Source organism: Dipodomys ordii, unplaced genomic scaffold, assembly GCF_000151885.1.
Source record: "Dipodomys ordii isolate 6190 unplaced genomic scaffold, Dord_2.0 Scaffold35, whole genome shotgun sequence".
NCBI classification, from domain to species: Eukaryota; Metazoa; Chordata; class Mammalia; order Rodentia; family Heteromyidae; genus Dipodomys; species Dipodomys ordii.
In genome coordinates this window covers 11,656,227-11,673,132 of record NW_012267251.1, presented here as the reverse complement: position 1 = coordinate 11,673,132, position 16,906 = coordinate 11,656,227, and the positions used below count along the sequence as shown (strand labels likewise).

At 42.5% G+C, this 16,906-nt stretch overlaps 1 protein-coding gene across 4 annotated transcripts in view; it reads right to left on the bottom strand.

The window, feature by feature from the left end:
* The window catches only part of Srgap2 (SLIT-ROBO Rho GTPase activating protein 2), a 243,038-nt gene that overhangs the window by 39,036 nt on the left and 187,096 nt on the right, over positions 1-16,906 (bottom strand). For all 4 annotated transcript variants that reach the window (XM_013017480.1, XM_013017481.1, XM_013017478.1 and 1 more), the window contains exons 9-11: positions 14,217-14,318; positions 13,006-13,203; positions 2,226-2,310 (exon numbers count right to left, since the gene is read on the bottom strand). In XM_013017480.1, the coding sequence (XP_012872934.1) occupies positions 2,226-2,310; positions 13,006-13,203; positions 14,217-14,318 (385 nt within the window). The remainder of the gene's footprint in view (positions 1-2,225; positions 2,311-13,005; positions 13,204-14,216; positions 14,319-16,906) is intronic.

Genomic DNA, 16,906 nt, shown 5'->3' with positions numbered 1-16,906 from the left:
TAGCTACTCAGTAGGCTGAGATCTGAGGATCTCAGTTCAAAGCCAGCCCATGCAGAAAAGTCCATGAGAGATTTATTGCCAACTAAATATAAAAAAAGAAGTGGAACTATGTATGGCTCAAGTGGTAGGGTACTAGCCTTCAGCACAAAAGCTCAGGGACAGCGCTCAGGCTCCAAGTTCAAGGCCTATATCAGTACATCCCCTCCCCATAAAAAAAGGAAAGCAGTGGAAAGCCTTAGCGTTCATACCAAGTATTCATATGTTTTAACAAGACCTGGACACATGTATGCATGCACCATGATGTAAGCCATGTTACTTTCTTTGGGTTCATGGTTAATGTAGTTTGATGAACATCAGATCCGTATTAGCCACAACAGGGACAAAGTCCAGCAGAAGGACAGATCATCTCTCACATCTCTCACTCAAGCTCCCAGAAAGACAACTCCAGGGGCTGGGGGAGGGTAGCCTTTCTCTTGCCCTTGAAAGCTTGTTAATTGTTGATTACAGCTCAGTTCATCTTGAGCAACACCATCCCCCACCCCTAACAGCGTCTTCTTGCAGAAGGCTCAGCTTTCATTTGCAAAAATATTATTCTGAGCCATTATTTTCAACATCTGTATCTTTTCCATTCTGGAATATTCATACATATCAATTATCCCTCTGTGGCAAGAACAAGGGGCTCTTACATTATAGTGACAAATACATACAAAAGGCAGGAACATGATGACTTGCACACAGGAAGATTTATGTGTTTTTTTTTCTTTATTGCTTGAACTTGTCATCTTTAGATTATGGCAATTTGCAGAACTAATGAATGGTCAGCCTTCATCTCTCTAAAGGGATGCATTTTGTGTATACATGCATGTTAGCACAACCTCCCTCCCCCACCATCCACTTCAAGGTCCTACTCCCTGTCTTAACTGATGGGCTATGCTTAGATTGTCTTGCAAAAAAGACATCACAGCTATAACTTGCTTCAAATAGTTCTGGGCTTGCTTTCCTCTAATTCCCTTTGGAGCATTCTGATAACTCAAGGGTAAAGACTTTCCATAAGCAAAGTTTGGCTCTCAATGCCTGGACCTGTCTAGTCTGAGTCCCTTGGGTAGTACAGAGCAAAGAGACCAGGAATTACCAAAAAGGTTTTCTCCACATTAAGGAGAACACCTTAAACAATCACAACATCACTGATAGAAGAGAAGAATTAATAAACTGGGGGAACTGTTTTGTTTCCAGGGCAGGAAGAAGGGTAAGAGGGGAATGTAGGAGGCTCTGGTATGAAAAGCAGGGTTCCAATTCTTGGGCTAATGAGCAATGTATCTTCCACTTCCCTACACTCTCTAGTTTGTCTGATGAGTGCTTAAGAATTCATTAAAAATATTAGTTTAAGTGGAGGCTTACATGTCACTGATGTGACCACAGGTTCCCTGTGGCCTCTCTGTTTGTCTTCCTCCCATCTCTAAGTGAGATTAGTGGGCAGGGAGGAAGGGCAGATCATTCAGAGGCATCCCCAACCTGGGAATCCCATTAATCACAGGATGCTGAGAGCAAGGCAGGAGACCTGGGCAGAGTGCCAAACAACCCTGGGAAAGATTCTCTTGCAACCTTCGCCTTCTGTTTGACGGCTGGCCAAGGAGAGAAAGTCCAGAGTGCCAGTCCAGTTGTCTTGTAGTGCCACTTTCCAGGGTCTGGTTAAGATCATCATCTGAGATGATCATGGCTTCAGCACAGCCACAGAAGAGAGGGCTGCCACTTAAACAGAGACCCTTCCACCAAGTAGAAGGAAATCCTGGGAGTGGTAGAAGATAGTGGCCTGCCCATCATTTCTACTCTGAGGATCCTATCCCTCCTAACAGCAGCTCAGTGTCTCCTCTCAAGCTCCCCACCTTCTCCCTCCAGCCTCAGTCTTGCCACAGGAGGGCTAGGAATTTTCATAGTATCTGGAGAGGCAAAAACCTTTTAGCCTCTTTATCCCAGTTGTGGCAGTGAAGGTGAAGGAGCAGGCATGCTCCATTTAAACAAATAGATGATGCACATTAATGCTTCATTAAGCATTGCCCTTTCCACATTACTCAAGCAGTCATTTGGGGCATGTGCTTCCACATTAAACAGGCTAGGAAAGGAAAAATATTCATATAACCAGATCAGGACCACTTGCTTGAGGACAGGGCGCATGCTCAGCAGGAAGCTCAGCCAGGCTTCCCCCAAAACAGCATTCCCACACTCACTTTCTCCCAGAGTTTTCTGTAACAGATCATGCTTGGCTTGTAACTTGGTGATGAGGTTCCTGCCTTCCAGGTACTCCTTCATTTTCTGTAAGAGGAGGAGAGAGAGGAATTAGATTCCTGGGGGGGAGGGAAGGGAAGGAATTACAGACACTCAGCCAGAAAGTTTCCTTTTTCAGGAGACATTTGGTTTCTGATCCAATTTTTATTCAATCCATAAAGAAAAAAAATCTTTTTGAGGCTTTGGTATGGGGCAGGTGCAGATCTTCCTGGTGGATGAGTATGCTGCTCTGTGTTTCTACAGGAGCTTCATGTGCCTAGTTCAAGGGGACCAACTCCTAAATAAAGTCCCTGAGTGGTCTCCTTCAGTTCCACTGATGAACCAGAACTGCAAGGTAGATGGACAGCCTCCTGGAGTTCCAGTTTTCTTGGTATGAAGGTATGCCTGCTTTGTGGTACCTCACTGACCTCTTGCCTGCCTCTCCCAGAGTATATTCTATCACCCCAGGAGCAGAGGCTCAGCTACAAGGGAAACTGGCAGAACTGGACACTCTTGGGCCTCTTCCTGTATTCTGCATTACATCCTTATGAGAAGTGCAGGATTTCTGAGAGCTTGAAGGGAGTAGTTGTCACCTGCTATGTGCATACCACACACAACAGTTCTAAACACAAGATGAGGTTTTGGAATTTTACCTGCTCTAACAGCCGAAATATGACCGTATGTTAGATGTGATCACTTGTTTAAACCTTGTCTGCCCGATGAGAGACTGTATTTTACTGGACATCATCACATTTCTACAACCACCCAATGAACTACTATCATTACTCTGTTTTATGGATGAGTTTACTGAGGGCTAGGGAGACTAAGTTGCTCAAGGTCAAATAGTGTCCAAACACACTGAGCTTGACACATGGTATGCTCTGAAGCTTTATGGCAAACCGTTCTAGCCACTATGGTGCAGAGCAAACAGAAATAAACTTACAGTACCCGTTCTTTTTGTATGTATAGGAACCTAGGAGATTTTAGAGCGCATCAGCATAAATTTTCTTGTATGCCTCCTACAGTCACTCCATATAGCATGCAGGGAAGATGCTATGATTATAATTTCCTTATTAGAAATGAGATGATCACAGGGAAGGGGGAATATCTATAGATTATTGTTGCATTAGTAAGTGAGAGTGCCAGGTGAGGGGAAGGGGAAATGTTTATAGTTTATTAATTATTGCAATAGTGGTAGTGCCAGGTGGGCAGATAAACCCCAAGGTCTTGGAACATTTTTTTTTAATTTAAAGACAGTGTCTTGATAGGTCTCTATATGTAGCCCAGCTTTCTGTGTCAGGCACCAGAGTGGTGAGATTATAGCTGTATACCACTATACTTGGTTATTACCATGGCACTTTTATGACTCTATTTTTGGGGGGAGGGGTAATGCTTCATGCTTGCTATGCAAATATTCTACAACACAAGCCACACCCCAGACCCCTCACACCATCCTTGTGGATTTTCAGCTGCCTTGCTTGTCTCCTGCTGCAATGGTTCATTTGCCCATGTTTAATTCCAAAGTTAAATGGTGTAGGATTTCCCAAGTGGGACCCACAAATCACTAGAAAGACATGGGGTCATTCAGGTGGGAGGTGTATAAAACATTTAAAACTTTTTAATAGATGGAAAGAACAAGAATGGAAAGAACAAGAATGGGAGGCTCATTGCTTTAGGCTAGCACAGGCAGACAAGTTCATGAGATGCCTTCTCTCTATATTCGGGTACTGTGGCACATGCCTGGCATCCTAAAGTACATGAGAGACTGAAATAGGGAGGATCATAGCTCTAGGTCAGCCTGGACAGAAAACTATCTCAAAGAGAAAGCTGGTACATGCCTATTATCCTACAATGATAAAAAGCCTAAAATAGATGGGCAGTGGTCCAGACATGTGCTGGGGAAGGAAGCAAGACCTTAACTCAAAAAAAAAAATGGGACTGAGGATGTGGCTTTAGTGATATCAAGTTTGCTTAATGAGCATGAGGCCCAGAGTTCAAACCCCAGCACCATCAAAATAAAAAAATCAAACTGCTAAGTGAAATGAACTTCAAGATATGGACACAAGAGGTCTGTCTTTATTGCTATTGTCTTAAATGTATCCTGTGATTTTATTATTGTTGTTGTTTCCTTTTTATTTCTCTCCTCTATGGCATATCTCCTGTTGAGACTGTATTTGGTTTTGGTACCCTGCCTCTTGTATATACATATGTCTAATCTGGGGAATAACAAAACACTGAAACAAGGACACAAGATGACCCATTGCCACAAGGATACCAACAGGACAGTATATTGGAAATGAACTTTACAACCTCGGGAGGGTGGGGTGGGGAAGTGTAGAGGTGGGGGAGGGAAGGGATAGTGGGACAACACCAGGGAAGGGAAGGGGTAACAATGATTGACAAGTAATGTATTCATTGCCTTACTCATGTAACTGTAACCCTCTGTACAGCATCTTTACAATAAAATATATATATAAAATTAAAAAATGTAAAAAAGGTGCAAAAAATAGCTATTTTTTCCTATATTTTTTTTCTGCACAGTATATACTTTTAAGTAAGGGCTTGTCATGCTTCCCTCATTTAACAATAAACGAAAACTTGCTCATATGGCTCTGTGTATAACTTGCAAATCTCCATGTCAATGACAGTACTTTCTATACTACTCTCACTGAGGGTTTATTCCTCATGTCTTCCTCTCTACACTGTCTCTTCCCTATGTTCATAGACCCAGGTCATTCCTTCTTCTCATTTCTTATGCGCAAAACCTCAACCCAGCAGCTATTACACAATCAGTGATAAGTGCAAGAAGAATAAATAAATAAATAAGCAGCTTCACTTTCCTCTGTAGAACTGCCCTTAGCAGTTACAACCAGCCCCCAATGTGTCCCTACACTAAATGAAATATAAAACAAAGCAGAAACAAATGCTATTCTAAATAATTTCTGGTGCCTTATTCAAGACCTGTTCCCTGGGTTCCTTTATGGTTTTGCACGAGAACATCTGCATGAAAATAGGCTCTCCTGTCACCTTCCCCTTTCCATCTGCTCCAGCTGCCAGCTCACCTGCTGTCAGTCTTCCCTGGGTGATATCCTAATCTCCAACTAGTGGCTAATTGTGGACTTGGAATAGTATTTTGGGACCCAGAGGTGAAAATCCTTTAGGAAACATCCATTGCTAATACCTGTAACCCTCAAAGGCCTCTCTTTGGAAGAGAAATCCCAAGGGACTCCAGAGTTTCCTAATGAGGAAAATTTACCAAGAGGCTATAACCCTCAAAGCAAGGCCCAACTGCTCAGAATACAGCAACATTCTGAAAGGAGAGGTTGCAAATTTCTTCCTTGCTCATGTTTCTACTTGTGATTCCCCAAATCATTTTTTTCTCACTCATGTTCACAGCTCACTAGCTAACTCTGGTTGTCACTTGGTGAACCATTCAAATAAATAACAATCTGATAAAGAGCTATGATGGATTACCTTTTCAGGTTCTATTAAATCCTGAAAGATCAAAACTGTGTCAGGGTGTGACCAGCATTCTCATGCTGGTATGGAAACCATGGCTAGGTATTTGCATCGAGGTAAGTCAAGTGTGGGAAGGTAAAAATATCCCTGAGTTGAGTCTGCAGGCATGTTATCCATCAACTCCCTACCTCACCCAGAAGTCTCTACTCCTCTGGAGATAAATAACCTTGCCTCTATCCTCCCATGTGAGTTAGAAGTTGCTGCTGAGCACAGAGAAAGGAGCTGGAAAACTGAAGGAAAAGGACAAAGACATGGCATCTTATGATTTCTAGAGCCTAGAGGGCTAGGCAAAGAGCTGTTGATCTGCAACCTCAAATCTCTTCCTTGGGCAATGAAGGTCATTGTCTTTTTGTGTGTGTGTGTGTGTGCGCTGGTCCTGGGGTTTGAACTCAGGGCCTGGACATTGTCCCTGAGCTTTTGTGCTCAAGGCTAGCACTCTAGCACTTGAGCTACAGCTCCACTTCTGTTTGTGTGTGTGTGTGTGTGTTTAACTGGAGATAAAAGTCTCATGGACTTTCCTGCCAGGGCTGGCTTCAAACCGCAATCCTCAGATCTCAACCTCCTGGCACCTGGTCTTTTCCTTAAATACTTGTTACTACTAGGTAACTAAGTTAGGTTCATTCTACATCCTCAACTTTGAAAGCAATTGCCTGAGGATTTCACTTTACCCAGACATACTATTTTGCCAAAATAAATCAAGTTCCAAATAGTCTGGTCAGTGCTTCCCAGGTCAACTTTTACATTTGCCAATATAAAAATTTCTACAAAAAAATTAAAAAGGGAATCAATGAGTCTATTAGGTACTTTAGTTTTATTTCTTTGCATTATGAAATTTCAATTCCATTTTTATGATCTCACTAATGTATTTCTCAATAATTTCTAAGTGGTATTGTCAGCAATGAGGTTGATTTGTTAAGAAGTATTAACACAGTAATTTTTCTTTCTGAGTCCCCTCTCCCTGATGATTGAAATGAAAAGACTTGGAATATTCTAGTTCTACTACTTACTAATTGCTCTAGCTTAAAAAAATGGAAATATTGTCTTTTCCACAAGATTGTTGAGGTTGAAACAGGAAGTCTAACAGGCCTGTGATTGGCATAGGAGTTGGCATAGACTAGAAAGTGGACCTTATACCTGAACTACTTGCTCAGTCAACTAAAAAATAGTTCCTTCCTCAACTTCTCTGCTTTGTGCAAATACACAAGAAAGCTAAATCAAAGCAGAAGGTTTCAGGACTTAAAAAGGGGGCATAAGAATACGTTCCATGTTTTTTGGTAAGATTTCTTTCCTTTACATATACTCATTATGGGGGTGTAAATCATAGATCTTTGGATATGCATTAGACTTAATCTGTGTGAACCCCAGGCTATAAGCACCCACTGCAGCAAAGGGGTAGGGTGGAGGAGGCGTGAGCTAGGCCTAGCCAGCCCTATGTTCAGAGACACACAGATGTCATTATTGTGGCTGCTTTCCCACTATTGAGGCATGCTGACATTTCCCCTCCTCCTTGTCAATTTTTAAAGCATGAAACAGCTGTTAGACAGAATACATAATAGAGTAAACTTTAAATGGAGCACATCACTCCCCAGTATAATTAGTAGGGCAGGGGCATTCACTCATTTGTACCTGCAAGCCTACAAAATACCAAGATAAAAAAAAAAGTCTCAGACACACTCTCAAATCTAGTAGTTACGACACACTGCTCCAATGAGGAGCTCTCCCATTACCTTACTTAGACCTGTTCCTAAGAATTCAGGCAATCTGGCTTTGTTATTTTACCAGCCCACAGCCCTTAGCCCTCTCCACTCACCATACAAAAACCCCTTACTCTAAGGCTCCATCCAAAGAAATACTTCGGAGAAACACCAGCTAAACACTGAGCACTGCTGTCCATGAAAAATAATGATACATGTACACAACAGAATTCTGTCCAGCCATTAAAAAAGGAGTTAAATCTTTTTGGATTAACATAAAAATAAAATCCAGAGCAAATTAAATGATAAAAGCAAAGTGAAAACAGTGTGAGTCGCATGGTTTTATTGGCCTTTCTATTTCATATTACTAGATTTCTAGTGTAATTATTGCATTGAAAGAATATTTGTTTATACGTTAGCGGTTGCCTATGCAGAGAATATCCCTGGAAGGATACAGAATTTAACTGGTTTCAAATAATGGCAGAAGGGAGAAGTAGGAGCCAAGGACTTTTTCCTGTACAACTTTCTAAAATCTTTACATCTTTTAAAAATCACAATATAAAAGAAGCAGACATTTCTGAATGATGTTACAGATGAGTGATAGACAAAGTTGGGGATTCTAGGCGGTATCTATTGCCTGACTATGGCAAATGAGGAGGAAAATACCTCACGGTTTCTGAGCCTTTCCCTTTAGCTCTGCGTCAACAGTGCACAGAGGAAAAGCTTGGTACCTGGGACCAGACAGCTATTGCTGAAGACTGTGACCAAGATTGGGTTACATGGTTTTTTGTTTTGGTCACTCATGGGGCTTGAACTCGGCCTGGGTATTATTGTCCCTGAACTTTTTCATTCAAGGGTGGTGCTCTACCACTTTAAGAAACAGTGCCCTTCTGGTTTTTCTGTGGTTAATTGGAGATAAGAGTCGCACGGACTTTCCTGCCTTGGCTGGCTTTGAACTGTGATCCTCAGATCTCAGCTGCCCAAGTAGCTAGAATTATAACAGACATGAGGTATCCGTGCCTGGCTGGTTATACAATTTGTAAAAATCACTTCAAACTTTAAAATTTCATGGTAGTTTTCCTGAGATTCCTGGAATGAGCTTTTAGGACATGCTTCAAATTTTGAATTCATGTCACCTGAGATTAATTTGATGACAGCCACAAGCTGACAGAAAACTGTCCCAGCAGACCTCTTAATCATCAGAACAACTATCTAGGAGTCAAGCCATAACAAGGAGCCTCTTCTCAATTTTTCTAAGAGAAAGCTTCCAAAATGTGCTGTTCTAATGCTTTTGAAGGACACAGAGAAACAAAGAGGGAACCATTTGTAGAAGCACCAGAGGGCTTTGTATCATTTGGCAAGCCTGGGCCTCATTTAACGTGGGATCCTTTTCTCAAATGTGCATTCACTATCCAAAAGAAAAAAGTTCTTTAATCATGAGATAAATTATCTAACACATTTCAGGCAGCAGTCACAAAAATGATGAACTCTCTTGTAAATCTGTTGCTGGACAAGCCCAGACGAAAACTATTCCTGTTAGCCAAGGAAATTTGCACATCGCTTTGATAAGTAGCATCATGGCCACAAAAGACAGAAAATGTGTTATAGGACACTAATACATTTAGATACAAGGTAAAGAAAAGTGGGCAGAATTTAAGAGGTCACCAGTTTGAATAGGGCCATTTCTGAATAGGTCCACTCTGAGTACAAATGTTATAGATTCACCTAAGCCAAAAAGTAATTCTGATAAAAACCATCTTAGGTACAGATTTTATGTCACAAACTTCTTAATTTAAGAAGTGGAAATCTTTTGTAATGTCACAAGATTAGGTCATTTATATTTAAGAAGCCCAGACAAAATAATAACTCTGGTATTTATTAAAAACCTTCTAGGGCTGGGCATTGATGGCTCACTATGCAGAAGGCTGAGATCTGAGGATCTGTTTGAAGCCAGCCCAGGCAGGAATGGCCATGAGACTCTTTTTTTTTTTTTGGATCCGGTCGTGGGGCCTGAACTCTGGGCCTGGGTGTTGTCCCTCAGCTCTTTAGCTCAAGGCTAATGCTCTACCACTTGAACCACAGCACTACTTCCGGCTTTTTTCTTTTTGCTTATGTGGAGCTGAGGAATAGAACCCAGGGCCTCATGCATGCAAGGCAAGCGCTCTACCACTGAGCCACCTTCCCAGCCCCCCATGAGACTCTTATCTCCAATTAACTACCAGAAAATGAGAAGTGACCATGGCTCAAAGTGGTAGAGCACTAACCTTGAGCAAAAGAGCTCAGGGACAGCACCCAGGTCCTTAGTTCAAGCTCCCCCCCCCCCCCCCCACAAAAAAAAAAAGCCTCTAGAGAACATTCTTAGATAATGAGGGTTGGAGGAACATTGCTTCCCTTGGAGTCATGAGGTTCTATCCACATGTAACCCAGGTTTCTGCATGTCTCTATGGTTTTGCACATGCTGCTCTTTCCTTAAGGAATATAATTCTCTCCAGTTCTCTGCCCAGTTCACTTGTCCTTCAAGATCAGGCACAAAGTCACCTTGTGTATGATGCTTTCCTAGTGTCCTTCATCCTGGTTGCTAATCATGCACATGTGCATGCATGCATCTCAAACAATGGGATATTTCTTCTTAAATTCCAAAATATAATCCACTGAAATTGTTTAGAAAAATATAAACTATAAAGAAATTAAAAATGAAAGTTTTCCCTTTTCATATCCAGTCTTATCATCCCCTCTTCCTTTTACATCTTCAGCATTCCCAGCTTGTAGCACAGATCTTACATATAGCAAGTCTACAATACCTGATCAGTAAGTGACTTAATAATAATGAATAAAGCTGGGCGTCAGTGGCTCACACCCGTAATCCTAGCTACTCAGGAGGCTGAGATCTAAGGATCACGGTTCAAAGCCAGCCCGGGATGGAAAGTCTGTGAGTCTCTCATCTCCAATAAACCACTAGAAAAATGGAAGTTGTACTGTAGCTCAAGTGGTAGAGCACTCGCCTTGAGCTGAAGAGTGCAGGGATAGCGCCCAAGCCCAGAGTTCAAGCCCCACAACCGCCAAAAAAAAAGAATAAATTAATAGTGATAAAAATTAATTTTCAGCAGTTATTGAACACTGCAAACTACACAATATGTTAACAAATATTTTATAGAAATGAATGAGTCAAGGGGCTGGGAAGGTGGCTCAGTGATAGAGTGCTTGCCTTGCATGCTTGAGGCCCTGGGTTCAATTCCCCAGCACCATATAAGCAAAAAGAAAAAAACCCAGAAGTGGCGCTGTGGCTCAAGTGTTGGAGTGCTAGCCTTGAGCTGAAGAGCTGCGGGACAGCGCTCAGGCCCAGAGTTCAGGCCCCACGACCAGACCCAATAAAAAATAAGAAAAAAAAAAAGAAATGAATGAGTCAAAATTTCATGCTATCATTTCTTTGTATAGATGTTAGGTATTTTACTCATATATATGTTTAGAAAATGTTAGAATTAAATGACAAATTATAAAACAACATACATAGCAATATCCCATTTGGGGTAGTAAAGTTAGAAATATATACTATATGCTCTGGGAGTGTTTTGGGTTTTTTTTGTGTGTGTGTTTGTGCACATGCACACTGGTCCTGGGGCTTGAACTCAGGGCTAGGGCATTGTCTTGAGCTTTTGTGCTCAAGACTAATGCTCTACCACTTGAGCCATAGTACCACTTCTGGCATTTTGGTGGTTAACTGGAGATAAACATAGACTTTATTTCCTGGTCTGGCTTTGAATCCTGATTCTCAGATCTCAGTCTCCCGAGCAGCTAGGATTACAGGCATGAGCCACCAGTGCCCAGCTTATATATGTTTTTGTAGATGGAGAGAAAAAAAGACTGGAGGGGTATATAGATATATTCTACCTAAACTATCATATCTCTAGGCAGTATAGTTACAGATAATTTTTATTTTTTTCCTTTTACTTCTAAGTTTCATATAATGAATGTTTTTCTTTGTATAGCAGTTTTTTTCTTAAGTTATTTTAGAAGAATAATACTCTTCAATCACTCCCTTTCAACAGTCTTCTCTGGGATTAAAAAAACCCTCAAAGATTTTGAGCTTAACTAATTAAAAAAAACAGAATTAAGAAAAAAAACTTAGCAAATCATTAGTGTTCTTAATGAGGAAAGGGAAATGTTCAAAGAAGAATCAAACAAATTGTTCCAGTTGGAAGAAAAATTCAATTTTACTGAAGGCAGACTTTGCTTCATGACTAAAAAACAAGCTGATTTCTTTCACTCAGGATCAGTACACATATTTACTGGCCACATTTCATCTCACATCTGCAAACTTCATTTTTCCTTTCTTGGTCATCAAAAAAGGAGGAAATAAATTTTAATCCAGGCAATAAATCCTATTTGGCAAGCTCAAAATAACTTAATTATTAAAAAGTAGCACCAAGGGCTGGGAAGGTGGCTCAGTGGTAGAGTGCCTGCCTTGCATGCATGATGAGGCCCTGGGTCCGATTCCTAGCACCACATAAGCAAAAAGAAAAAAGCCGGAAGTGGCGCTGGGCTCAAGTGGTAGAGTGCTAGCTTTGAGCTGAAGAGCTGAGGGACCGTGCCCAGGCCCAGAGTTCAGGCCCCATGACCGGACCCAAAAAAAAAAGTAGTACCAAAGACCAGCTAGCAACCTTCCAAAGGACTGTTAACACACACACACACACACACAAAATAGGTCCATCATCTGTCTAAAAGGAGGTTGGTGATACACGGACAACAAGAGACAATATTTTAGAATTCTCTGAAAATTAACCATGTTGCATATATGAGTCCCTTATTTAAATTTTAGAAATAACTATGAAAAATAATTTCCCAACAATAGGTAAGCCACCTGGAAGCAATTTTTAGACTTTTAAAAATGAACTGTGCTAAGGGCTAGGTACAGTGGCTCACAGCTACTTGAAAAGAATGATTGAATGGACTGCAGTTCAAGGCCAGCCCAGGCAGAAAAAGTCAGTGTGATTCTCAACTCAAGAAATAAATTAGGTATGGTGGTGATATTTGTGATTCTAGATATACACGAAGTATTAAGTACAAGGATTTCGATCATAAGCCAGCGTTGGGAAAAAGTCAAGACCCTGACTGAAAAGTAATTAAAGCATAAAGGGGGTAGGGGAGTCTTGGATACAAACCCCATACTATCCCTTCCCCTAGAAAAAAAATGTTAGCCAAGTTATTTGAATATAGTTCCTAAGAACCAAGAGACAAAGTCTCCTATCTTGATTCCCAGTAGCTCAGAGGACTAGCTAGCTAAACATTACTTTTAAAAGTTATCTTCTTGTTAATAATATCAGGGAGTATTCATTCCTTCACTTGGGATTCATGTTTGGCATACACAGTATGCATATGTTGTCTCTTGAAGTACAGAGAAGTCTCCAAGTATGCCCTGAGTTTGATCTAGGCTATTCAAGGCCTGCCTTTCAGACATCTGACAAAGACTCTTGAGTTCTGAATCTCCCCCCGGGTGCCACAGTGACTGCTGATGCTTCTTAAGTTCCCTTACCGTGAAATAAAACTGCTCTGTCTCTTGCTGGTTGGCTCTCCTCTTAGCAATGCTAGGCTTGCTCATGAAAGTTTCGGAGACCGTTGACTTGACAGATTCCATGGAATTGCTGTACTGGAAGCAGTCAGACACATCAAAATCCTCAACAGTTACAATGTCCTGGATGGTCTGTAGGGTAGCCTCCATTGTCTTCTTTACCTATAATGACAAGACCAACATAATTCACAGGAGGCGGGAAGGCTGCAAAGTAGCAGGTGATGAAGAAGCCTGGAGCAGTATGAAAGGCAGTGGGCTGGGGAAAGATGGAGGATGCCAGCAGATGGTATAGCTCTACTTCTCACACAACATGCCTAAGTGAGTGATAAGCATACGTGGTCTCCACTTTAGCATGCTTCCCTCTCCAGTGGGGATCTAACAACCACTACCCAATTTGTACTATGTACTTGACTCAGCTCTTTTCCTTAATGGTTGTTTTAAAACTTTAATAATAGCTATTTATTACAATAGATGTGCTAAGGAAAAGAGAATAAAACAAATCCAAACCAACACTATCCTACAAAGAGATAGTTAAAATGTGCAATGGGCATAGTCTTGTAATGCCCCTGGTTCTGCTTCATGACTTTGAATGAGTCAATGGATTTGCTCCCCTATTGGTAATCTAATCTAGCCCATCTACTTCCCAGTATTCTTAGGAAGATAAGATTGAGATACAAGGGAAGAAGCCACGTGAGCTCAGCAGAAAGCTGGGTACTCAAACTGCTCTTTTGAAGTAGTTACTGAAAGAAAATATGCTGGGCCAGAAGAAAGCCATCTTTTCCTAAGAGGATGGAGATGTTTGAAGTGTCAAAGTCAAAGGCCTCTATTTGTTTGAAAATGCTAGAAAAAGCCAGGCATGAGGGGGTGGTTTTAAGACACAATATCGTTCACACAGCTGCCAAGTGCCATTTTGATTAACTGTGTAGTTGGGGGAAAAAAGCATTTTGTAAAAGCTCAAAATAGAGCACAACCTTTGGCAATGCAAGAGCAACTTCCTGGAGTTCAAGGGCAGGATGTATCGGGGGAAAGTCCAAGCCTACATTTGGCTAGGAAATGTTTGTGGCAGCCCGGACATTCTCTGCATGCTCCTTCCACCTGCTCCCAGAGAGGCAGGAGCAAGAAGCCAATAGCACCATGCAGACAGTGGCTCTGAGCCTCCTAGGTGGCAAACTCACCTCTTCATTCTCAATCTTCAGAGTGGATAGGCGAGACTGCAATTGTTGGCACCTCTGCACCAACTCACTCTGGACAGGCTGCTGGGCACAGAGCTGGGAAGCCTGCCAGAAAAAAAGGAATACTAGGTCAGAAAGAGGACACTGCTCTTGGGTGTTCTGGAGTTCCTATTACTGCTCACAAAACTCATCATATTCAAAGTGTAAGACTTGCAGTTTGTATGTGGAAAAAAACCCAACATGTATGGACCCCTTCTAGGACCAAATAGACACTTGAAAGGAATGGGAAGGGTATATGATTGGAAAAACAAGGGTTTCCTCTTTGGAAGCCCATCTGCAGGTTGGTGCTTGGCAGGGCAGGCAGGCAGCTCCAGGGAAGGTTGGAAAAGTACCTCCACAGACCCAGCTCTAAGAACACAATGTTTTGGCACAGCAAGGATTTCCTGCCTGAGGTCCAAGTGGCCACCTCCCCCTTCATGTAACAGAGTGAAAGTAGGAGAGAAGTGGGTCAGGAGGCTAACTTGCTGCTGTTGGCAGCCAGCATGTGTTTATAAATTTGGGCCATGCATGAGAGTTCTGACTCAATGAGAGAGAGCCTGAAGCTGGGAACGAGTTCACAAGCTATGCTAGAAGGCTCCAGAGGGCAAGGAATCTGGCAGAGCTATTATTTTACTCTACGTCTGCACAAGATCTGTGTGGGAGAGGACTCTTTGTCACCTGCCCTTCCCCAAGGATTACTATTATGAAGTGACAGCTGATCTCTGTCTCCTGACAGGGGTGTGACTCCAGCATTAGGTTCCCCCAGTTCCCAGGGTGACTGATGAAGAGCAGAAGGCTGCTTGCAAGTCAGGAGTCATGTGGAGGCAGCTCCTGTTGCCTTGCTACCTGTCTCTTGTCTGAAAAGGCACACCTGGACAGAACAGGGCTCCTTCTTCCTCAGCAAGAAGTGGGTGCATTCACATGCTCAAAGACCATTCTCTTGTTTGAAAAACAAAAGTCTCTCTTCAAATGACAGGGGGCTGGAACTTGACCTTTTCCTCCTTGGCTTTTAAGCTCCCAACTGATGTGACCTCTTCCCCCAGCTGAGAGGCTGGCCCAAGCCCACACATAGATCATAACAGGGCTGACTTTACTCTGACTCTTAGATAAGCAGACACAATGGAGAAAGCTCAATGGCCAGAATGGGTTGGTGCCAAGAGTGAAATTCTTGGGCTGCCTGATGTCACCAGTCAGGCATCTAGAGCCCCATAAACCTCTGAGGGCACCAAAAGTGGAGCCAGGAACCACCTCCTATTACATCTGGGAGTGCCTGGCATCAATTCATGTGCTGAGGGCCCCAGAACACCAGTCAGTGTGGGACTTAGGCCAATTTCAGGACTTCCGGTCAGAATGCCACCCGAACATTGGCCCTAGTTCAAGGACTTCCAGGCAGCTCCCTCCTGCAGCCTCCACAGCCTCAACAGTCTACAGAGAACCCACACTGATGGGGCCAGACTGGCTGCAGAGAGCAAGAATGACCTGCACTCTCATTTCTTTCTATTTCTACTCTTATGATGGTGAGGCTAAAATCTTTGAAAGCTCCAGGTCTGGCCCTGACTCTGCCTGGCTCAGTCATTGATCAGTCCTATCACATAAAGGAAATGCACAGGCAGGAAAAAAAATGAGCTATTGATTTTTAAAAAAGTAACCCAGACTTTTCAAGGAGAAATCATGGAGGGAAATCCACCTTCAGGTCTGTTCCTTTAAGAAGCAGCAGAGTTGCTGATGCATGCTTTGGCAATGATCCTCTACCAGGGTGCAAGGTAATGCACTCCAGCTGTGCTCTGGAGTATGGAAATGTGGATCTGACAGGACGAGGAGGAGCCTGAGTACCCAGCATCTGGATTCCCCCTTTATGGAGACAAGCTGTTTGGCTCAGAAGGAAACTCAGTCAACACTAGAAAAATGCATCACTCCTCTCAGCCAGTCCCTAAGTTTTGCTGATTCTTGGGAATGATCTTAGTGGCAGCTGGAAAAAGGGACTGGAAGGCAAGTTTGACCAGAAGCCAGGGCAGGTGAGGAATGGGGCTTCCTGGGAGGAGTTGGTGATATCCCTTTCCCCTTTCCCCAACCCTAATTACACATACTGAAATCTCACTTTGCCATCTGTTCAGATGCTGACAACTCCTAAGCCACAGCAATGGAAACAAACTGTCAGGAAGCTGGTTTTCCTCAAGAAGGATAAAAAAGAACTCATCTCCACATTTTTGACTACAGGATAGAAATGTCCTATGTTCCATGGGGTATACTGATGACAGTGAATTGTTTGGTTATACTGCTACAGTTGTAATTCTGGAGCAGGGCTTTCTAGTCTAAGTGTGAAAAGTAAGACATCCCATTCCTGGTGAGAGAACATTGCTGCTTTTTGGTCTCTTCTTTGCTCATACCCAGTAAATCAATGGATATCTAGCTGCAATGCCTGACTCTTGAGTAAGCACATCACCCAATCAAAACCAACAAGACACAGTGAGACCTGTGTGTGGCTTTTAAGGAGGGCGACACTCTTCCCACTGGATTTTAGCCTGTAAGGAGGTGGGCTTGCCTCCAATGGAATATGGGCCTAAGAATGGCAATGAAAAGAGAGAAGAAAAACCAAGTCTTGGTAAACTTCCTGCTCCTAAATCCAGCCTTGCCTGAAGGTCTACCCTGCTTAT